Source organism: Anguilla rostrata, chromosome 14 (assembly GCF_018555375.3).
Source record: "Anguilla rostrata isolate EN2019 chromosome 14, ASM1855537v3, whole genome shotgun sequence".
NCBI lineage: Eukaryota > Metazoa > Chordata > Actinopteri > Anguilliformes > Anguillidae > Anguilla > Anguilla rostrata.
Window position 1 is genome coordinate 20642875 of NC_057946.1, and position 24934 is coordinate 20667808.

General features: G+C 39.3%; 1 protein-coding gene across 9 annotated transcripts in view; it reads right to left on the reverse strand.

Moving 5' to 3' along the window:
- The window catches only part of mapk10 (mitogen-activated protein kinase 10), a 70583-nt gene extending 50008 nt beyond the window's left edge, over positions 1-20575 (reverse strand). For 5 of the 9 annotated variants that reach the window (XM_064309099.1, XM_064309097.1, XM_064309103.1 and 2 more), the window contains exon 1: positions 20320-20573. In XM_064309099.1, the coding sequence (XP_064165169.1) occupies positions 20320-20322 (3 nt within the window). In that variant the 5' untranslated portion in view covers positions 20323-20573. Of the gene's footprint in view, positions 1-20319 lie in introns of all 9 variants that reach the window. The other 4 variants (XM_064309100.1, XM_064309098.1, XM_064309102.1 and 1 more) reach the window with 4 other exon arrangements.
- Between the last annotated feature and the right edge of the window lie 4359 nt (positions 20576-24934).

Here is a 24934-nt window from a genome sequence, read left to right on the forward strand (position 1 = left end):
AAGGGAATGGATATATTTGCGGCCACAGTACACAACAGATCCTCCAAGGACATTAAGGAAAATTGTAGTCATCCATTTTATAATCTAAACTGTTAAGATACATGTGCAACATGATGTACCAGCTGAGAAGTGGACACTAAAGGCTCTCCACCCTGATAAGAGTGCACAGTAGGATAACACAGCACTTAAAAATGTGGTGAAACAGAGATGGTGGCATTGATAAGTATGTGATAAATTGCTGTTAGACACTGTAAATCTGTCATGAGGAAAACATGACACATATACAACACTTTGGAAGATATGAGAGCAGGACCTCCATTCCTGAAGAGAGAGGCCAGAGTGGAACCCAGAGGTCAGATGTCACAGATAGCACAGAGAAAGATGGATGGGGAGACATTCTCTTCTGCAATATCCTAGCACAGTCCATTCAGCTTGTTATCAATATGAATATCGTTGCGGTTTACTTGTGGGAGTGAATAAGCCAGGCAATGCAGTCAATATGAATGCACAGATTCATTTTTTATATACAATACAGCCACACTGCACCCTGACCTTCGGGTGAATTTAATCAAATGGTGTGGTCATGTCGACTGAATTTTGAGAACAGTGTCAACAACATGCATGGAAATCTCATCAGCCAGGTTTGTGCTTCCAGCTGAAGGCACTCATTACATAAATTCATTATGATGACGTTTTGTATTTTATTTTGTACCTGTTTTTTTTTTCAAAATCTAGTTCTCTTTTGGTTGTTTTTCCAAACTTACATACCGCACCTTTTACTGTCTTAACGACTACTTGTATTTTTATTTATTTTTATTTTTATTTTTCCATAGATTGCGTTGTTGCCGTTCTCGTTGTTAGTGTTAATCAGTTTAACCATCAGGGTCCAAGTTGAACTATGCGGTTGTTCTCTGTACTTGGACTGGTACTTCTCTCTAGGGGTTTCGTCATACTTGTTCCTGGTTATGGTTATACACTTTGTTGTACGTCGCTCTGGATAAGAGCGTCTGCCAAATTCCTGTAATGTAATGTAATGTTAATTAAAGTTAAGGAATCCTCTTAAAATTCTAGAATTCACCTGCTATACATTAAATTAGGAGCTGGCCAGGGTGTTCATTGCAGGGTTATGGTCTGTTTCCCCAGAAAATCCCCACTATGAGCCAAAACATATGGCCACACGTGGGCCCTAAAAGGGTTATCTCTCCAATATTTCACTCCTGGGAGTTTTAGCAGTCATTCCAATAAAAAGTCAAACAGTATTATTATACTACACATTCAGAATGACACTCACAGGTCTAGCTGGAGCATCCCCAACACTGTTGAGAGTGCCAGCTTCAGCACAAGCCTAATTTCATTCTCTGCTAATTTTTTTGCTTTTATTTTGCAGGTATCAGATTCCATTATGCTGCAATGCACACAGTACGCTCATCATGAACATTCAAATAAAGCGTACAAAGAAGAATATGCCATGGACAGCCACCATGGTTTCCTCTCATCTCAGAATCAGTGTCTGATTTGTCTGGCTTCCAATCAAAGGCTTCAGCCCCCTGTCACTCATATATAAGAGAGCAAATATCTGATGCATGCTATTTGTAAACCTGAGGGCGTCTGCTTCAGTTAATTTACATGCTCACTCTCCAACGTTGCACCCACTTGAAGTGCAGATGGTTGTACATTATTTATTTGTGTAGAAGGTACTCTTATGAAGGGCGATTTATGATGCCGTTTTTCTCTTCCTACAACCTGAAAATTGTTTATACAGCACTGTGTTCTGATTCTGTGTGTGTGTGTGTGAGAGAGAGAGAGAGAGAGAGAAAGAGAGAGAGAGAGAGAGACGGGGTGAGGGGAAGCAAGGATGTTTAAAATGCATCGTGTCTAGTATTTCAGGAGTGATCTACAGCATTAAGTGCTCTATTTTTGAAGGTAGAAAATGTCTGGTAACATATTTGTAAATGTAAGCCTCTAAAGGAGGGTTTTTCCACTTATACTGTATATAAATAACATATAGCCTAGAACTCCACACCAACTCAGAAGGTATAGGTTTTTATGTATTCTATACAAATGCAGTATCCACTGTTGGCATTTTCATTGTTGAGAGGCTTGCCTTTACTAAATTAATTTCAGTAATTCACCAAATGTATTGACATGATCTGGCTACATATTTGCATGCATATTAATTTCCCCCATATTCTCATATTCTAGTTTGGTTTGTTTAAAGGTCCAGGCAATTGGATTGAAATTGTGGTTATATTCCCCATAAGTGACAACTGATTGTTTTTTTGATTGTCTGACAGGGTGGGCGTGTGTAATTACCAGAACTGTGTTGTTTCCAGAATTTGAGACTGTTATAGAGTCTAATGTCAGTGTACAGTAGCTCAGTGTTCCAATGTTATTATACATTGAATGATCTTCAGGTTTAACTACACAATGGTAAAGCCTACTTTATGTTGCTTTCTTTTGTTTTGACTGGTAGAGTAAGGTAAGTGATCTTACCGATTCTAACCTAGCTAGGAATGGTTTACATATGACGGATACGAATGTTAATGAGCGCAGGATACTGCATGTTGCTGCTGGTTTTGGTTAAATAAGATTTAATTGGTGACACAGGAAACTTTACAAATGTCCTGTACATTCTTAGTTGAATCTTTTTTACAACTGAAAATGGCGCCACACGTATCCCCAATGGCTGAGAAGTGACATGGCTTCAGAGCTGTTGGGAAGCTGAGCAGTGACATGTTTTCAGAGCTGTTGGGAAGCTGACCCACTTTAATCTCTGTCAGTAGGGATCAGATTGAGCCAAGATGGCGCTGAGTCATTCCTCGAACACAGAATGCATGCTGTGAACAGCTATATTTACTGTTCTGCCGCATAGTGGCATAGCCTGCACAAAGGAACTCACCTGACAAAAGGCACCTGATTGGGGCAGCCCTGTATATGCAGAGGTGACTCGGTCAGCTTGTTCCTTGCAACTGTACATATTAAGGTAATTTACAATAATAAAATTGAGCTAAATGGATGCTGTTTTTAGCTCCCAGCAGCTGAGTGGAACCATCTAAGAGTCACGACTGGGTGGGGATGATTTGGTCTGCAGATTCTGCGCATGAAATGTATTTGATCCTTATCAGGGTCCACATCCGTACACTGTCAATGGGGCTGACATTGCTTTTCTACTTCATACCAGCTGAAATGTCTGCATTGCAGATAGAGGCTGAACAACAGACAGAGAGAATTACGTTGTATATTATGTAAATGGAATGCATGTTCTCCAAGCAGTGCTTATAGGGGTTATAAGGATAAATGCAGCTACACTGTTCATCAGAGATGGGATAACAGTATTGAAAACCTTGTCCTATTGGATCATCTAAATAGGCCCTGGTCCTGTGCTGTAATCCCACATCAAGCCACATTGTCTGAGGGGAAAGCGCACCATGAAAAAAAAAGCATAAGTAAATGAGAAGTGGAGAAATCATTTCTGAAAGGAAGTGAAAGTCTGAGTGGGAGCCGTCCGTCTTTTTCGGCACTGGCACTTGATTTCACACCTGAGGTCCTGACAGATTTCTTCAGAGCGAGCAGCTTATTCAGCATGTCCCACGTCAAACAGCAACACACCCACTGCCTGGAAAACATTTCTCAGCATTACCTGCTATCACAATCTGCTGACATTAGGCAAAGCCAGAACCGCTATTTTCTCATTGCTGTCTATCCTGTTAAAAGGGCTATTTATTGGTCTGCACACCAATGCTTTTAATCAACGTTTCCTTGCAGATGATTCTATTCCAAGACTGCTTGTCTTTTAAATTAGACAAAGAAGCCGTTGACTTTCATTCTCTCATTTAATCAATAATGAAAGAGAAATCATGAAAAAAGACACTCCTTCAGGCAGTCCAAACCGCTAAATCATGCAAGGCCACACAGTTTGTTTTAACAATAATTCACTATTCTTAACAAAACAAAGACGTCCAGGGAAGACTGGAGAACCTAATAATGCATTTGGTTAGGTTAAATCAATGCTCTGCATCAGTCACTACTTGTGAACTGTTGAAAAAACTACTATGGGCAGCATTACATCCTCTCACAAATTCAATATTTAATATATTCCACACCGAATATAGATATGAGATTAGTGGCTTCTGCTGTGGAAAAAACAGGTTTATATGTTTCCCAGCTTTTGCGCATGTTACGTAAAAGAGTGGTCCAGTCCAGTGGTTTCTTATCAAAGCAAGCCCTCAAGTACAATGTCCTAGTATGTCCTATATTCCACCAGAAATATTAAAAAGTCAATGTCAAATCTGCTTTATCATTGTGACTGTCTTTGTGTGCCTTTATCTGAAAATTCCCCATGAACATTTCAACATGACAATCCATGATCAGTTAGGTTAGAAACTGGTTATACTGAACAAAAGTAGTATCAATGCACAAAATTTCAAACATATAATGACTGACTCTAAATCATGGCAAAAAACAACATTCCCTGTAAAATGTTACGTGTGTAACTATTACCGCAGTTGAACAAAACAATCACATTTCTCACACCAGAGTCCTTGTCTGTTCTGTCTTCACCCTAGGCTGCAGAGAGAGTATGTGTCGGTGGATACCCCCTTTCCTTTTTAGTAGAGAAAAAACAACAGGCTTCAACACTGGATGAAGTGGAGCACTTTGGGGAGGCTTCCAACCACTTAACTCCACCCAGCTGGATCAGGACACAGACTCTCTGCCACTGTAAGAGGTTAAGCCACAAAGATGAGTCAGAGGTCTATTTATCTACTCCTCAGGCACTGAATAGGTTGAATAAGCAAGATTTCCAAATCCTCAAGCTTTCATATTAGCTTGAATAGTCAGAAAACAGTGTGAAGGCCAAACAGTGAAGCAAAATGATTTGTCTCTCATCGCCAAGGAAAGCAGGTAAACATCTAGATAGGAGCCACCTGATTATTGCAGTGCACTGTGTTTATATGATTTACATCCAGTGTTAAATTGCTTAACAAATGTTTCTATTAACTTACTCTTTCCATTAAGTCTGTCATATCCTCCTTAGTTACTCTGGTGTTGTTTAAATGTTTGAACAATGTGATCTAAAAACGAGCTGGAGAAAATCTAGGCAAAATGAGCTTTCACCCAACATTCACATGAGGTGAGACACTTCCTGCCTGACAAAGCTAGTCTCACCTATTTTGAGCATGGCACTGGAAGATACATTTCCCCTTGGAGATAATAACGCTTGTGATCATCTCATTTCACCTAGCAACTGTAACTATGATGAGCAGGGCCCAATGCTGAAGTCAACTCCATTCATTAGGGAAAAGAGGCTGTCACTCCTCACTGGAAGGAAAGCACCTCCGACAGTAGTATCCCCTTCCATTCATGTGCTCAAATCTTGGGTTTCAGCATATGGTCAAGATAGACCGATGGTGCCAACTTATCTTTAACCATCTTTTCCAGCAGCCAGAATATTTTTTTCAGTTTAACAAAAAAAGATGATGACGAGGTCATAGGGCTTCAGGCCAAGGAAGCAGTGCTTATTTTAATAAATATATATATATATAATAAAATATATATAAAAAAAAAATATATATATATATATAAATGTGCAAGATGGCATCTGAACCTGCCAAAGACACAAACAGAGCATGTGTTCATCACACAGAACTACGCTTCAGTCTCTCTTAATTTCATCTAGTATTTTTAGCATCTGCGATCTGCGAGTGGTAAAAGCTCTAGGAACATAATCTCAGGGGAATCCCTTACAGAACAGGATCACGGTTTTAGCGTGGCCTCACATAATCTTCACCCAACATTTTTTTGCATTATTAACAGCCATGTTGATATGATAGGATATTAGCATTTTGGATCAGAAGCAAAACCTTTTTTTTAAACTGCCTGCATTCATTTTCAGGGGTAAAAAGAAAGGAAAATGAATGAGCAACACAATTCAAACAATTGAAAGCCTTTTAATGTCACGTTTCCACACACCACCCTGTGGGGCTATAGTACCAGGTGTACTGAGTTACACTGATATTAAGCTGGAACTTGGAATGGATGGGAAACTGCAAATAAAAACGTAATTGCTACGTTATAACTGTAAATTTATTGTTAATTTAAAACAAATGTATAAATACTTGAAGAATGAATTCTCAGGCCTACATGTATAGCCTATGTATTTTCTTTTTCTGTTTGAGCTCCCTAGTCACAACACAAAGGCTTGACCTCTGACAGCTTCACAATCTCAAAGGCACAATATGCACCACAAGAGATTCTTTACAAATCACTTGCATCATTTCTCAAGAAAAGGTAAAAGTGCAAGCAGAAATGAGGAACGCTGAGTAATGTGACTGCTCTACTGCGTGTTTACTCACCTGTTTGGCATGCAAAAAGATGGATATGAAAAACAGCTTTCCCATGTTGTTCAATCTCCCACATTTAAAATAAAGAGTCCCATTAATCTGTCAACCCCAGCCAGATCACAGCCCCGCAGAGCAGCAGCAGGCAAACTCAGGGCCATTTACATTCAGAGTGGTTCTTTTATTAGGAATCTTGAGACATGGAACAGAGCATTGCGTCATGCAGCTCTACTGGACACTGTTAGCAGATAGCTAAAGGCTAACCTGATGGCCAGAGTGCTTTTAACAGCATAAATCCTGCCAGTCACTCCTAGATAAAACATATCTAAAATTCCATGCATCTCTAACCTCCTTTAATTGGTTTGGCAAGACTAATATTGTTTATTACTTGTGTCAAAATGCAGCGGTTTCCCCCTTTTTACCCTCATACGCTGCACTGGCTGCAAACAGAGTTTATGGTTTCATGCAGGCGTGGTACGCTCATGTTATGTGTTTCTGGGGCATAAATGAATGTCTGAACTGTGATCATTGCATTTTTTGAATGGCGGTATATATGTATTTTGATTATACACAATGCATTATCATGCTCCTGATCCAAAACAGACCTGTGTCAGAATGCAGAAAATTTTGCTCACGTTATGACACCAGAATGATCAGTAATGGCTGACTGCCAAGTCTTTCATTAATGAATGACAGGCATTGCCCAATCAGGAAATACTGTTTAGCTCTTAAGAAATTGCTGGAGAAGAAAGGCTAAGAACATGAGTGTGTCTCTTCATCCCCTTCCAAATACTGTTTTTGTCTGTTCAATATTTTTTATTATTCACTGAGTCCAGGGACTGCGTGACAGAGCTCCGTCACAGACTGCAACCTGCCCAGGGACTGAAGATGTCAAATTTGGCTCGATGCATCAAAGAAACAGGACTATAAGTTGACTTTCCTTTTCAGGTTAATTAGATAAGTGTGTAATGAAAATGCAGGTCTAATAGGTCATTTGCTATTTAATTCTCCAGAGGACCTTGACTGCAAACTAGCAATCATCAAGGGAGAGTCAAATCAATCATGACTGTCTTGGCACAGAGAAAAAACAACCAATCGGGGAAAATGTCTAATTAAATTGTTGTGAATATTATTGAACAAACAAGAATTGGCATTCAAGCTACACAATTAGAGATAAAACTCAATTAACAGAGGCACAGTATGATTGTTATTTAAATTTGAAAAACTGCCCAGTTACAGAGAGAAGCCTGCTAGAGGTCAAGCAGAAACGGTTGCTAGATTTAGGCTATTCATTGTTTTCTGCTCTTTGAACCCAAGTTGTGGATTAATCTGGTTCCCCTGTAGCAATCTCAAGTGCCACACAGGGTAAGAGAAAAATATATAGCTTTATGCTTGCATGCTTTGACGGCACAAATATGCTAAATATTTATAATTTTCATTATGTGGTAATAATATTACTGGTAATTAAAACCTTTATCAAGGGTAAGGTATAACATTGGACATTTAATTAAACTTACATGACCACAGCAGACTCGTAAACATAACTAAAAAATATCTAAAATAGCAATATTTGCTCAAATTACCAAACAATACCTTATGCTACAATATAACCTACTGCATGAAACCTACTACTGAATGCAACCAGGCAGACTACGGCAAACAACATCCCACATCCTCAAACAGCAGGACTTTGTGTCAGGGCGACAAAAAGACAAATCTTCTCTGGTCTTTGTGTCCGAGTAGGGGTAGTTATAGGTTTACTCCCCCCGTCTTTGTGTCTGAGGAGGGGTAGTCATAGGTTCACCTTCCCCCCCACCCCTCCCCGTCTTTGTGTCTGAGGAGGGGTAGTTATAGGTTTACTCCCCCATCTTTGTGTCTGAGGAGGGGTAGTTATAGGTTTACCCTCCCCCTCCCCATCTTTGTTTCTGAGGAGGGGTAGTTATAGGTTTACTCCCCCCGTCTTTGTGTCTGAGGAGGGGTAGTTATAGGTTTACCCCCCTTCCCCAGCTTTGTGTCTGAGGAGGGGTAGTCATAGGTTTACACCCCCCGTCTTTGTGTCTAAGGCTCTTGCTAAAGCTAACTGCTTAAATTATGCTACCAAATTAATGTATACACTGGAGAGACTGTCTTAGTGAGTCATAGACAGCCCAGCTGATGGGCAGCAATTGTTTATTTATTAGTTAAATAATCGTTCATACTTTTAAAAAAAGTAGTTCTGTGGAAGTACCATGTCAATGACAGAGGCCAGAGGAGCTGGTCACACCAACAGAAATACTGCAAATACCTAAGTAATGGCTGTTTAAGACAGTGGTGTGCAGAAGGGCATCTCCGAATACACAATGTGTCGAACATTGAAGCAGATGTCAGCTTAGTCAGCTAAGAACAGGAAGACGAGGCAACAGTGGGCACATGATCAGAAAAACTGGACGATTGAAGATTGGAAAAATGTTGCCTGGTCTGACAAATCTCGATTTCTGCTGCAACATGCAGATGGTAGGCCCAGAATTTGGCGTAAACGGCATAAATCCATGGATTCATCTTGCCAACAGTGTAGGCAGGTGGTGGCAGTGTAATGGCGTGGGTAATGTTTTCTTGGCAGTCATTAGGCCAATACCAATTGAGCATCATTTGAATGGTACAGCATACCTAAGCATTGTTGCTGACCATGAGAATAAACTCATGGTCAGAGGCTACCCTTTTTCAAATGGATACTTCCAGCATATTAAGCAGTTTCCACAAACATGACAGTGACTTCACTTTACTCCAATGGCCCGCACAGTCCGCAGATCTCAATTCAATGCAGCACCTTTTGGATGAGGTGGAATGTGAGGTTAGCAGCCCGAATATGTGGACAAAAAATAAGAAGGAACCGGGGGATGCTCCAGAGTCTATATGAACCAAAATCCCAAAAGCACTTAGTTGATTGTGTGCCATAAAGAATGCTGTTCTTGCAGCAAAAAAACACCCAGTATTAGATAGGTGTACCCAATAAAGTGGCTAGTGAGTTGTACATTGCTTTGAATTACATTATATAGCTTATGCAGTACAACGGTATATTTTTATTGTAAGGTTATAACTGTGCTACCACATTAAAGAAATACAGTAAAGGGAAAAAACATTTAAAACTGCAGTGTTGCTTTCCGAGAGATGGATTGTAGGGTGGGGGTTTAGATGTGTGGTGGGGGAAGTGGGGGGGAGACAAAGAATACCCAAGCGGTTTTAACAGGGGCCGTTCTCTACGTCTGCTCCACCCTCACACCCCCAGGCATGTTCTCATCATAATCTGATTTTGATGTAGCTCTGCTGGGGTCTGAATTAAGTAGGTAATTTTAATATTTTACCCATGCTGCCCGGTTCCTGCAGCCCTCAGATGTGCTGAATCTGTGAATATGCAGGCTGATACTCAGCAGTGCTGCCCATATGTGCAGTGCTGTAGCTTATCAGTTCAAACTGAAGCTGGAGCCAGCACTGTGAGAGCCGCCAGACGTCACACACAGCAGGCACGGATACAGGCAGCGGGTGATTTCAGTGGCTCATGGGGACCTCTGAGCTGTGGAAATGACATCTCTCAGTGCACTACAACAGCCATGTGAAGCTCCAGAACAATACAATATCAATAATAGAGAGTATTTAGATACTTATGGGCGGAATAATCCACCTGTAGGGATTCCAACATCCTCCATGTACTGTTCACTGAGATGGTTAGTGCCCATAAAACCATTCCTGATTACCTTGATGCAGTACATTCAAATAGAGCTTTGCTCTGTATTAATGCATGTGATGGATATATTATTGTACATGTTCCTATCTGAGCATGCAGAACATTGATCATCAAGGTCATTTACTCTGCTGACAAAGCATCTAGATGCCTTATGATGTAGCTGCATGTTTTATAATGTATGAACCACAAGCTTTGACCAGCCATTCACATCAACCAAATAGAAAAAATGGCCATATAATTCCACTATAGTTCAGTTTCATGCATGCTGTTTTAATAAAAACACTCTTCATCGTTGTCCTCCTCTTCTTCCTCCCTTTCTGTAACACACACCCATCTCCTAGCTCCTGCCCATCCCTACGTCATTCCCAGAAGCTGATTTTATGTCATGACACAGGTTCACTATTCAAACATTTTCCTACGTACACACAGCAGCCCAGAACATGAGCAGTTAATGAACAATCCAGATCCTAGACCACACCACCTGAGAAACAGTCAGAAAGAGAGAGAGAGAGAGAGAGAGAGAGAGAGAGAGAGAGAGGCAAGCAAGCGAGCATGTGGAATTGCCGCACTGAGCACTGCATTGATCACGCACTCCAGTGACAGGCTGTCGATCGGTCGGACAGCAGAGAGCTTTGCTGCAGCCAATGAGATCTAACCATCTCCTACATTAAGATAAACATGCAGTATCTGGTTTGAGCAGAATGTACATGCAGGCCTGCCAATCAAACACACGTTCATGTAAACATATCACCCAGGTAGAGGGAGAGATTCTGTGACAAGACAAACCCTTCGGTCGGTGCTTTCCTCTAGCTCAGCCCTGCTGCATGCCCTTCCCACACTGCTGCTGTACAAATATGCAGCAAATGCAGGAGTCTCACAAGTGCCTCTAAGCTCTGCCGTATGCAACAATACTTAAGACAAAATGTGAGGGCACTGCTAATGTATGTGAAAGCAGGAACGTGCATGAATTCATTCATAGCTCTGCAATTCATAAAACCCAGGGTAATCCAACAAAAAATAATAGAACTGTTGGACTGGATGCACAAAGAATATTGGTGCAAGTGATTGTGTAAAAACTCCTCAATTAGAGCATGCAGCACATGAAATGTACCTTAAGCACTGAGAAATAATATAATCTTGACAAGTAAGAAAGATTACATAAGCACTGTCCCAGATACAGTATCAAAACAAAATCTGCTTTTGAACAGCTTTGTGGCTATATGAAACACTTGTATTTAGGATCACTACAGATACTGCCCAGGAAATGGTCATCTCCTGGTAGCTGTCACCAGAGATGCCATATCTAGGACCATTTGAAATTATGACAATACTTTCATTTCACCACCAATGTAGACCGACGAAAAGACCGTTCTTCCACTGCACAGTTGAAACCAATTGAATCTTTGAATCACCCTTCCTTTTAAAAACAGATGTCAAAATTTTTAGCTTGATTTAAAAAAACACTCACAGGTTTGCTGGTTTACAGCAGGATGTCCATAGTAATGCAGAATTATCAGACACGTGGCATTCATGATGTAAGATGAAATATTAATTCCCATCCTTTGCTACGGGCATAAACATATTTTCTTAAAGAAAAATAAAAGACCGAATAAAGACCTGAGGCAAAACAAAATGTGTTTATTCTCAATGGAAAAATCCCAAAAAGCTTATTTTCAACAGATAACAACTCCTACATGATTGTGCTTGGTGTTCAGAGGCTGCCAGAATAACAATATCCAAGAGCGAAATGGAGCAAATCACCCCCCAGTAAGAAACAATCAAGAGTTTGGTGTCATAAACATCACCTACACTGCATGTTCCCATCGCAGTACCATCAGTATTTCTCTCAATGTCTTTGCAATGTCAAAGTCTCTTTCCTCAAGTACTACTGTTGCTTGGTCATGTCAGATCTTTCATCTTGAGTAGCACAGCTTTCTCTGTGGAAAACCCAGTCTGGGACTAAGCTGAAATTATTATTACATTACCTTGTGCAGTGGAATTTTACTGCACAATGTAATGATTATTCAAATATATATATAAATAAATACTATAAAAATAAAAAATGGAAAATAAAAACTTAATATAAACCACCACCACATGGAGAATAAAATTTCACAGATACTTCAGCTTATGATTATTGTCCTCTGCTGTGATGTATTTTAGTATAAAAAAGAAGCAAACAAATAAAAAGCAACTCCTTGTCCTCCTCCTAATCCTCCAGCTTCTCATTTCCACCCTGCCTTCCTGAGTGCTTCCATCAGCAGCTCCACCTGCTGCTTTTAATGTAGGCTGGAGATGCAGCCTCCCTCTGGAACCAGGCCAGGCTTTGCAGGGCTGGCAAAAAAACGGGGCACCTGACCACGGCTACAGCTGCCTTACTAGTAACATACAGGGCTCCCATACTAGCAACACACAGGGCCGGGCTTGAGGACCATTAATAAGTGCGACCAGAAGCACACTTTGTTTTCATCTGTTGAGGGGAGCTGAGGTTATGCTACATAGCTGCTAAATATACAGGCCACCATTTTAGAGTGGAGGGATTAAACTCCCAGAGCTGGGAAATAAAAATGCGAATGGTTCGTTTTCGAGCTACTGTGATGTACCACTAAACAAAGGGATTTCTATTAAACAAAAACAATAAACAGTATGCTTTCCACATTGTCATGATTCCAAAAGCTCATTTGTGCAACTAAAAGGCATCGTCAACTTTCCCGGCATCATTTAGACGGACAAAATTGGGTCCGTGTCAGATACAAGAGTGGGACAAACAGCAAATAAACCAACATGACTGCAATGTATATGCGCTTATGAGCAGGCACGTATCCAGCCTTTCCCCTGGCCTAGGCGAGATTGCAGACTGAGGGGAGGGAGGGGAAATGCTATCATGGACACAACGCAAGGACTTCTTATTTATCTTCCCACATTTGCTCACACGGATGGAGCCTTTGGTAGTCACCATGGTGGCCTATGCCTAGCCTAGGACCGGCTTCGACCATGAGAGGCGGGCATCCACCTCCAGAGACCACAGCTATGTCAACATTGACATATGATACTAACCTTAAGATTAACTTCATTCAGTGACTTTTTGAAAGTGTACAGCATAGGAATATACCTAGAGTGCATTGATTTTGACTTCAGTTAATACATACCATAGGTTCCGACACACTTCCATCTTGAACTCTTACCTCATTTTATTACTTATCAAATGACATGAAGCTCACTTTGCATTGCAGTCTCACCATGTGCGAATGTCTAATCAATCTGCTCTGTAGCTTGATGGAAGTTTTTTTTGTGTGGGACATCAAATCATTTCTGGAACCTATGCCCTGCCACAGGAAATGGAAACATTCCTGTTTTGTCTTTGCTCTCTGTTAAAATGCAAGCTGCTGTAAACAATTAAAATCACTTGAGTGTGAAGGGAACAGAAACACAATGGCAGTTCTTGTAATATTCTTATATAGTCTTAAAATGAAATGTTTGGACTCTCCAAGGTAATGACCCAGGCTTTGAGCCTGCTTTATTCTACTCTTGTTCAGCTGGGTTTTCTGCACCCTCTGAACTGAAATTTACAGTACGAAGCATACACATTTAGTAATTTGTCTTACCAGGAAGAATTAATATTTCATATAAGCAATAACTGTAGTCCCCTAAGAATATCCTTCTTCACAGAAGACGTACAAACAGGGCCTCCTATATATTAGTACCTGCACTATTAAAAACTATTTCCAAAGTTTACAAAGCATTCACTCTTTCCAAGAGTGACTTTCTATTGCAAGGTGGCAAAACTTCTGTGCTGTTTTTCAAAGCTAAAGGATGTGGGAATACCAAAATCCCTCCACAGACTTACTCCAGACTACAAAGATGATGGCATTAATTATTATATAATATTTAGGCAAAAATCAGGTATTTCTTGTCTTCATACTTGAATACCAAACTTAATATGAAGGCTAATAACATTAATTACAGTCCTGGATCTTAATTTGTATAAAATCTAACTGTCTTTTTCAACAGATTTGTCCCCAACTTCTCCCCAATTTTCACAAGTTCCTCTGAGTCACCATTACGGCAGCAGCACCCACGTGCGGAGCCCGACGGCAGATCGAGGCTGAGGTGTAAGCCTCACCGATGACAGCTTTGGGGGTGTAAGCGCCTACAGCGATGTTTGCAGAAGCCAGCGCGGTGGTAAGCTAAGGAATCCTGGCTCACCTGTACCAACCCCACTCACTGCAGGATGAAGGTTAACTGCGTTTCATCACCACAGACTGCCCTTCCTAGTCAGCCATTGCAATAGTGTATGCTACAGGGTCTGGCCTGCACTCCTGGCAAGAGCCATTACTGACATGGTCATTTGGGAGTTACAGTAAATTGTCCTTATTTCATTATTTTTATTTCATTTCAGATTTCTGCTGTGAGCAGACCTTTTGTTTTCCTATTGAAACTTTCATACATCTCTGTGGCTCATATTGTACTTGTCAGTATTTACTATTTGTGTGCGTGTGTGTGAGCTTGTGGGTGTGTGTGTGTGTGTGTGTGCACACAGAAAAAGCATCACTGACAGCAAATAAACCAACATGATTTGTCTCTCGAGTGGTGTCATTATGCTAAATAAAAAATAGAAAAATAACTCAGAAAGTATCTCTGATTATGAGTCAATCCAAGAGCAATTTCCAACATGTGTAACTTAAAAACTTAAAATGAGCTGAGCATTTTCCATTGATGACATTTGAATTCTGATTTTTTTTATTCAGAAAATGTATTTAATTGGCTGGTGAAATGGCATATTCTTAACAAAAAAGATAATGCCACAAATATGTGTAAGGTCAAAAAGCAGGAAGAGAAAACCAGATTTGGTTGAAGCTCATTGCCTCAGGCTGCACCAGTCCCATGATGCACAATCATATTCTAGTAATGAGCACCCTCTCATTCCGCATGGCCATAATCAGGGACAAATGACAGCATCCATCATGCGGAGAGACATAAGCCTACAGTCGCACCTAAACATTTACATAAATTAATATATGAGAAAGCTAATTAGGCAATAACTATGAAAACCCAATCTGTTTATGATCCCCATTAAGAGTCCCTAAAGATGTTGAATTAACATAATGGAGAAATATAAAGTGGGCCTCCATTTTAGTTTTGATTGCTGCCAAATCAGTTGATATATTATTGACCTGGGACATGTTAACTCACTTCCTCGGAATGTGTAAAACCTCCTGTTATCGGTAGATGAATCCACTATCAGTGCCTACTGTTTACAGGCATCTTTCTTTTGTAAATACATATAGATTCTAGAAAGTTTGGAAAAAGTATACAAATGAACATGTAAATAGAATATTCAAAAAGAATAATCCAAGTGTTCATTCAGGCTAAAAAGAGCCCCAAACACTTGAAAAGGCCAATAAAACAGCAGGCAAAATGAATCTTTTCAGAAAGCTGATATCAATGTGCTCTATTGTATTAATGCTCACTTAAATGAGATAATCCTGAGTTTAATTCCATCACAGATGGTGAAAAGGTTTTAAAGGTAAAAGGCATGAACATTTACCACATTTTCATTAAATTAATCGTTTAGTGATCTTTTATGTTGTGTATTATTTAAATAGAGATTTGTCAATAATATACTCATTATCCATTTCAACTTACTCAGGTAAATTTTTTAAAAATCATTAGGGAACATCCTTACAAAATACTAGTACTAGCGGTCCAAAAATGTCACTGCAAATGGTGGAGAAGCTGCTTTATTCCTGAAGGGTTAGCCCTACAGTTTAATAATAGAAAATAGGACTGAAAAATAGGCCTATGTGCAATATATATATGTCTGTCTGGTTTAAGCGCAGCACTGAGTATGAAAGGCACTTCCACCAATCAGCACAGAGACTGTTGTGCGGCAGGAATTATAAATGGCGCTTCTGAGGAACCACCTCCCTTAGAACCAAGGGGTGGGCCTCAGGGGACCCCCTGAAAAAGGAACTTTTGTTCAGTGTCCAATTGCCATCTGGCCACCCGCTCATTCACTTCATTATCTCCAGTGCAAGACCAACGGCCAATGCATATCCCCACTTGGAAAATTAATCCTTGATACTGCAGTCTCTGAAAGCCAGTGGCCTAGAAATGATAGTGGGATTACCACGTAAAATATTTCCCTTACACATAAAAATGGGCCTTTACATAAAAGAAATCTTCTTGCTTCCTGCATACCTAACGTTCAAAGTATTTTTATTAACTTCTTGACTGATGTATTTCTCTATCTGATTCCATGGTTCGCCTGAATGGATTTCCATCTTCGCAAAAGTCGTTTTTCCAGATAATGTATGATCTCTTATTTCTTCTTTCTTCTTCATACCTTCTGGTAGCATCTCTCTCTCACTAGGTCTTGCCCCTCCCCCTGTGCTAAATATCTGGTATGATGACTATACCACATACAGCTTAGAGGGCAGGACGTTTGTAGTGGATTCAGTTACACAATCAATGCTGACTGGATGTGATGTAATAAGGATTACTGTGTGCTCTTAACATTTGAAATTACATGACAAATGGTCACATGATCAAGTAGTTTTGACGGAATAGCTTTTATTATCTTTTACAAAATGAGCCGGTCATGAACATTTTATTTCCCAGTAGGTATTATTGAGACAAAGATTTGATGCGCCTACTGGTCCAATATGAACAGACCATTTGACCAAACTGAACACAGTTAACTTTGATTCATAAGCAAACACAAGAGTGTGTTTTTCTTCTCAAACACAAAAATTCAAGGTTAAACTGCTTGTTAACAACAGTACTGTTGCCATGTTTGTTTACATCGAACGTAATGCCAGCTGTTGATTAAATCCAACCCTATATCTTAATAAATCAATTTGACCATCTTGACAAGGTAGAATGGTGCTCCTAACTTAGATAATATTTAAGAGACTCATTTTAATTTGTGTGGTTAAAAGAAGACCCATCTGACCTACAGTATCTAGTCAAATATGATGTCCCAAAAGGCACTGCACTTGGCTCTGTGCTTTATACTTTGAATGCAACCACTTGACGATATAACTTAGGGACTTTGAATCAGTGTTCATGGTTATGCAGACAGTACCAATCTGTGCAAAGTCAGACGTCCTGCTAGCTGCCAAATTAAAAGTATGCCCAGGAGGAATTAAGACCTGGATGTTTGCTAAATTTTCTGCTGCAGAACTGAGTTAAAATTGTGTATGTGATTTCTCATCCCCAAAATGCACAAAAGGGTAATACTGATGTCATGTATCTTCAGTGTTTTTTCTGATCTAGGTTTGAATTTGATTCCATGCATCAAAATTTTTAAAAACATGTATTTTCTGAGCACTCTGAAAACATGAATATAAAATATTCTAGCTTTTATCCTTAGTAGCCTATATGTTTAAGCTTCTGTATTCACTGGGCAATGTTCAAATCATTGCGATTGCACATTAAGGGTTCTTTCATATCTGGTCTGTAAAATCCATTAAGTTTTGTTTCACACCTGGTCTATTTGGAGGAGGTACTTTATATTTGAGTTCCACCCTAATTCATACTGAAAGGTGTGAAAGTTTTTCACACCAATGTATGCACCAACCAAGTAGACTACGTATTCATACCTACAATAGTTATCTTGCCAATCTGAATTACCTTGTAATTGAATTTTTTTAAATATTTTTTTTAATATTAAATATTTATATTTGCTTTAACAATTTTTGTTTTTTTAACTGAATGCAGTTTGTGTGCCATTGTCGCTATGAATGTTATCAAAACATTTCACCTTCAAGCAAACAATGATCGGCAAGCTCAGAAAGTCACAGTAGTTGGAATATCCCAAAAAATTGGTTGGGGCAGCTACTTAGAAAAAACATTTTCCAATTCATTCCATTGTGGAATCCCTTTCCAGCTGGTGCCCCATAATGATCATTTTTCGATACCAGTAGCATTTCATTTAGCTAAGTACCAAAAATACAATAAAGAAAATGTATGTATTTCATATGTGTTTATCTTGGTTTAAAGTGACCATAGCCTAAATCAATAGGCAATAGACACTTCTCAAAGAATAGGCTATGCTTAGTTCACAGGGAGGATTTAAAGCTAACATTTACAGAATAAAAACAATGTGCATAAACAGAAATACCTCAGTGGATATAAAATTAGTCCTATTTTACAGACAAGTGTCTTATACATGGAATCATATTATTATTATTATTATTATTATTATTATTATTATTATTGTTGTTGTTGTTGTTGTTGTTGTTGTTGTTGTTTTCTATGACCTAGGTAATTCTGGTCTAGAACTGAATTATTTACCAGGCAGTTGGTGGAAGCCAAATATGTTAATAGTTATATAATCAGATAATGGGCAGTAAATGTGTTGCTAAGCAATCATAAGCCCTAAAATGATGCTTAGGTTAACAGAGAATTGGTCCCTTTTGTAACACCTTTTGTTAAGGAAGTTCATTGAAAATACAGTGTTTAGGCCCGCTGAGTCCTTAAAGGGGTCTTGTTTCTTTATGGCATAATGAGGGCAAATCCTTCATTTTCCACATTCTTTTCCCTGGTTTCTTTTTCCAGCATCTGCTAAAGCAAAAGCATGGGCAATCATGCACATGATCTGCTAATTACTGACCCTCAGCAGTAATACCTGTGCAAAAACATTATTTATACCAGTATTCTATCAGGTCGTATTATTTAGTGAGTGTTTGTTAAAGTACTCTCTTATTTGGCAGCCATACTGGGGCCCCAGGTCCAACAGACAAAGACATGTACATATTTTATAAATGTCAGACGTGTAACTCTCTCAAATGTAGTCTATTTAATCAACAGAGCAGATCATAACCATAGGTAGTTATATGATTACAAACCAATTAAACCATTCCTATTCTCCTGTTGGACTAAAATATTAAGAGGACACTGTAAAATACTGTGATAATGCAAGCAGAGAGATAAGACAGACAATTTTTGATTTTTGTTATTATCGCAGTTGAATTAGAGGTCAATCATTTTACAATGTCTATTAATGACTAATATTAACTAAGCTGAGTACATTACTGCATTGCACAGTTCCATAACTGTTGGATGTACATAGCCAACTCTGACCTTAATTACAAATGACAGACTATTTGAGTTGCTTCCAAGGCTTCTTATCGTTGCATAGCCTAAATTCCAAACATAAATTATTTGGCTTACTCTAATTTTCATTGAAATTACAATTTTACAAAGCGTTGGACATGCCTTATATGTGAATAATACAGTATGATATTACCATATGACGTTTCTTAAATATTAGCGTGATTTCCACATTTAATTGTTGTAAGGTTGAAAGCAGCAAAACACAAGGGACAGAGAGAAAGGGGGGCGCAAAATGGAATACTGTAATGAGGAAAAAATGTGGGTCCAGCAAACGTACAAGGCAAACATGGTGAACCTCATATTTTAATCTACTGGGCAGGCATGGCACTGCCTGCACAACAGGATTCAGGTGCATCGCACGAGACCCCAACATAAATAGCTACTTACACGAGACGATACAGTACAAAGGCTATATTCTACAATAAACATGCTCTAGGACACGCCAGCACAAAGCTAACGTGAAAAACATAACAAATAGGCTACCGATGTGCTTTATAGGCTAATAATATGCTATAAGCGCGGCTGTATTGTTGGCTACATAAACATGTAATATAACGGGTTGTGAAAACATGGAATTGTATTTATGGTAGGCTACTGTTTCAATACCGTCATATCATTTAATAGCTATAGTTAAGGATCGATGCATTTAAGGCTATGGAAGTCAATTAAAGCACATATAAATATACATACCCATCAAAGACGCTTTCTTTCAAATTACAAAAACATCATTATTAAAAATATGTTTTGCTCTTGGTGATCAAATGCATCAGTTAGCTAACTAGCTCGATAAATGTAATAAAGCCATTAAATCGCCATTCTGATGGCGGGACTGTAACGAAATTTCGGTGCATAAACATGGGCTGGACTTCAAAAGGAAAAACATCAGTCAGCGCACTGTGTACGGTTACATCGCACTCTAGAGATGTATTAAAAATGTACTGTGCCGATGTTAGAAATCACTGCAGTTATTCATTTTTTTAGGTTATCTTAGAGGACGACTATCCTAACGGATTTGATATTCTCCCTGTCCTTTTCTACAATGGCATCGCCATCAGTCGACTTCATTAACCTTCGCAGCAATCAATATTCATCACCCCACCCTTCAGCAGGTTCCCGCATCAACATCACCCACCAACCTACCATTCCGTGCCAGTTGACGACAATCCTAGTCCGGTGACAGTCCTGTTCAAAACATTCCGACGGGCGAGATTCAAGAGCTTCGTATCGCAAAGATACTTGAATGTGAAGATATAAAAAATAAATAGCCACCGATTAAAATAAAGGGGGTTAAAGCAGAAATTGCGATGCTGAATCACCCTCGGCTCACCGTCTTGCAACCATTGTGCTGCAAGATGCTGGCTGTACCATTGTGGAACCTACCAGAGGAGAGGTGGAAAAAGGGGTTAGGGAAATGGGTTGCTATAGAAACCGAAAGGAGCACACATGACGTCAAAGCCCAAAGCAGTCTCTGGAGGGGAGGGGGAAGCTTGTCTGATCCTGCGCCGTCCTCATCCAGGATGTCATTCGGACATGACTACGGACCTGCAAAGAGGCGGGCAAAATGGGACCACAGACAACCTGTCCCTTCGGGATAGATGTGCATTATATTTTAAGCAGAATTTGCTTGTCGTTAGACATAGAAAACAATGTTAATAAGCTGAGACACTATCATCATCATTGCGTTTTTTGCAGCATCCATTTAGTTCCACATCAGCCTCCGTAGTAGCTGGTAAAGCCTCGAGTAGAATCGCGCGTAGCCTACCGAAATCCAGGTGCCGGTCAGGACAGTTCGGTTCGTTATTTCCTCTTAAATTGCGCTTTTTAGCCGAGTGGCGTTCAGATAATTTTGGTACTCTTGTAGTATTGTCACATTGTTATACGCTTCTATACCATTCGTAGAAGCATCCTATGGAGTTTTGCTTTGCCACTATCGCCCTTGACTTGCTTTTGTGCTTGCTTTTTGTATAGACTACTGACAGACAGGCTATGAGGACAGATGTTTCTTTAAGATGGTGGCTACTATTGAAGTGATTTTGATTTCATTTCATAATTTCATTTTGAAATTTTGAGGCATATTTCAGTGTCCTAATGTGGTATAGCCTAACTGAGGCAGTGAGCTATTAGGCGGACCAGGGCCAATTCTTCATCTTGTGTTTTTTTAAATAATTAGGCCTACTTGTTATTATTAATTATTTATTCATTATTATTTATATTTAAATGCATTGTTTGTATTGTTATTAGATTCCATGGTCGACTCAGCATTTATTAATTACTGTAACAGTGAGTGTATGTCTAGATGTGCATAAATACCACAGTCTTTAGTGGTAATTTGTTCATCTCTAAATTGTCCTCATTTTTTCCTGTGTCCTGTTTTGTATATTTAATCTGTATTTAGCACTGGTAGAGGTACAGTCAGCCATGCTCCTGCTGCACTCTAACACATCTACTGTAATTGACTGCACCTCTTTGTATCATCTGTATTGCTTCACATCATGGAGCACAGGTGATCAGTAATCAAAATATTAATCAAAAATATTTTTTAGAAGTCTAACAAACATCTTTGCAAACCACAATCCTTGACAAGAATTACAGGTGAGAATAGAACAGGTGATGATCAATCCTTCATGTTTCTTTAACAGACTAGGAGGACTATATGAATAAATGGCAATTTATTAGCTTGTGAACCCTTTTTTTATTGTTTTTAAGTATTTGTAGAGAATGTGGTATAAGAATAGCAGAACAAAGACTCAGAAGCAAACTATCTTTAGATAGTTGCAAGTTATCCAGACAGATACCAATATAAAAATTATCGAGTTGTAAGGTACACATGAATTATCTTTTTAATATCTGGTAAGAAAATGAAAATAATTAAGTATATGATAATAACATATGACACCTGAAAGAGTTTGAGAGGAGTTGAGGGCTAGCCCTTCTCTTGGGCCATTTTCAGAGGCCAGAGTTCAGGACCATGGACAGTGGTGGCCTCACTGATGGGAACACACAGCTGAGGTTGATTGGTATTCAGCCCAGGTGCTGCTCATTGCTTTCACCAGGCCTTTTCGGTATAAAGGCCCAGTCTGAAGTCCTTATCAGCTAATATCTTCTCAGCTATTAGCACCTCTAGATGGCTGTCAAGTTGTTAACAGATAAGCATATGATCAATTAATCTGAGATTTAAGCAACATGTTAAGCCTATTGAATACTTTATTGCCACATCCACTATACAGCAGTTAGGAATTTGTTTCAGTGTACTCACATAAAGATACAAAAAACACAAGTACAAAAATATATTTAAAAAACAACACATTGAGCATCAGACCTGAGACAACCTGATATGCAAAAATCCAAAAACACAGACACAAAAGTGCAACAAAACGCAAAGCAAACGACCCAGGTCAAACATCCCTCAACTGTAGTCTCACAAAAAAACACTATCGCACACTCAAGCACATATGAGTAACAAAGTGCCAGTGGGTAGTGAAAAAGGATGAAGTGCCAGGATCAGTTGCAGTTAGTGCTATCTTTTGCTAAGACTCTTGGGATAAACATGCTCAGGGTATGTGCTGTTCCTGAACCAAGATGTTCTGGTTTTAATACTCCTAAGTCTCGTCCCCGAGGGACCCCGATGCTTCAAGTCATAGGCTTGAGCAATCTGTTGTTAGTTTTAACAACCTGTGTTCTGCTTTGCAAAAAATCAAGAACCCAGAGACACAAGGACTGTCAGACACCAAGTCGCAATAGCCTGTTGTAAGCATCCCCAAGGACACACTAAACAGCTGAAGTGTCTGAGTGGAAAAGGAATGTGTGCAGTCTTACGTGGTGCTACCGGAACAGGATTCATTTAATGCTTTCTTATTTTACTTGGTTGTCAGACTCAACAATAATGTTTTATCCTTTACATAGAAGGACTGCATATGAGGGACTGTAGCATCTTTCTGCCACTATCTATTTTGGTAGATGGAGATGTGCCTCTGCCTTATAGCCTACAAGGACACAATGGGGTGCATATAGTTCTATGTGTATGTTATTACCTTAATACCGCTATGTATGTAGTGGTTTGAGTCAAAGAGTAATGCAGGGATAAATTGAATGCAAATTATTATACCGTATGTTCAATAATGAGAAAATGCAATGGTGCAATGGTTATACATGAATGGTGCACAGCAGGTTGTATTGACCGGTCTCCTCGAACCATTCCACTTTTTCCCCTATATACCAAAAAACCAAATAAAAATCTCAAATCATCAAAGAGAGACACAATCACTTCAAAATGGCAGTAACAGTAATGACCCCTACTTGTGCTATCTCTGTACATTTACCACACCATGAAAACCATTTATAGAACAGCTGGCTGCTGACTCATAGGTGATTCCCATTACCTACTGTTCGCATTTGAACGATGTTTCAAGATCTTTATTCAGTGCCCACTGTACCACACCATCAATGACACCAACTTGTTCCCTATAACATCAGCTTTCCAACACCACCAAACATAATTACACTGTATGTGGAACATTTAAAGTTACACAATAATATGTCAACACTGTAGTTCTGGGGGCATTCCACAGAGGCAGCAGAATGATTGCAACAGTGCTATTGGAGCAATAGCATTGTCACTTTATCAAACCTTACTGGCTCCTTGCCAACACTGTAAACACAGTTAGTTCTCCTTTGGGAGTCCAATAAGGGGCACACTTCTGTAAGCCACCCTACACTCACTGTCATATAGCTTTGTGAGTGAAATGGCATTAAAAGCAGAGTTGTAGCCAATGAATAGCACCCAAGCACATAAGGAATGAGCCTGTAGTTGCTATAGGATATAATGCTGACATTTACAGACATATTAGGCAAACAGAACATCTACAGTCATATTGGCCCAACAGAATATCTATGGACATATTAACCCTATATGCAAACTGGTAAAGGTCTAATACAACTTCAGATAGATGGTTACATGCAGTACCAGATGCTCAAATGTCTTCATGACGGCAGAGGTAAAGGCAACAGGCCTATATTCATTCAAGTAGCTGACACTGGGTTTCTTAGGCATTGGGAACCAATATAGCATCATAGCAACTGAGGAAACATTAGGTTAGTTAACATGTTTTCCTCAGGCAAACTAACGTGCTGGCAGCCTTGTATATCTTGACTCCAATTGCATATAGGCTTACTTATAACTATATTGCTTATGACGAACTGGGCCCAAAAATGTTAAAAAGTTAGGTCATTAGGTAGCTCACTACGCCTCTTTTGAGAACCCATTGCATCAGGTCTTATTAGCCAGGTAAATTACACCCTTGCCTAGAATTAAATTGGGAACGTAACAAGAAATATGTAACACAGATATCAATGGCTGAAGCCACTGGTGCTGTGTGAAATATTATTTCCCATATATAAAATATGAAATATGAGTCTGTGTAGTAGGTGAAGATTATTTTGGTGAGTGAGAGTTAATAAGGAAACTATGTCATGTATCTCAAGGGCATCGATCAAATCTCTTACCTAATATGAAACAAAAAATTCTCAAGACCACAAAAGTTTTCCGGATGAATGTCAAATTGAATGTCTGGAAATAAAGACTCATATTTTTAACACAACATATGCAGTATGATGTGTCTCCAACCCAATTACTGTCTCTTCTTGAAGGACCTCTGGGGATGTTATAGTCACCACACATCACTCTGCCACCAAGTATTTCCATCCCTATTAGTTTGGCACCTCATTATGGGCAGTAGCAAGATGGCCTACATTTCAG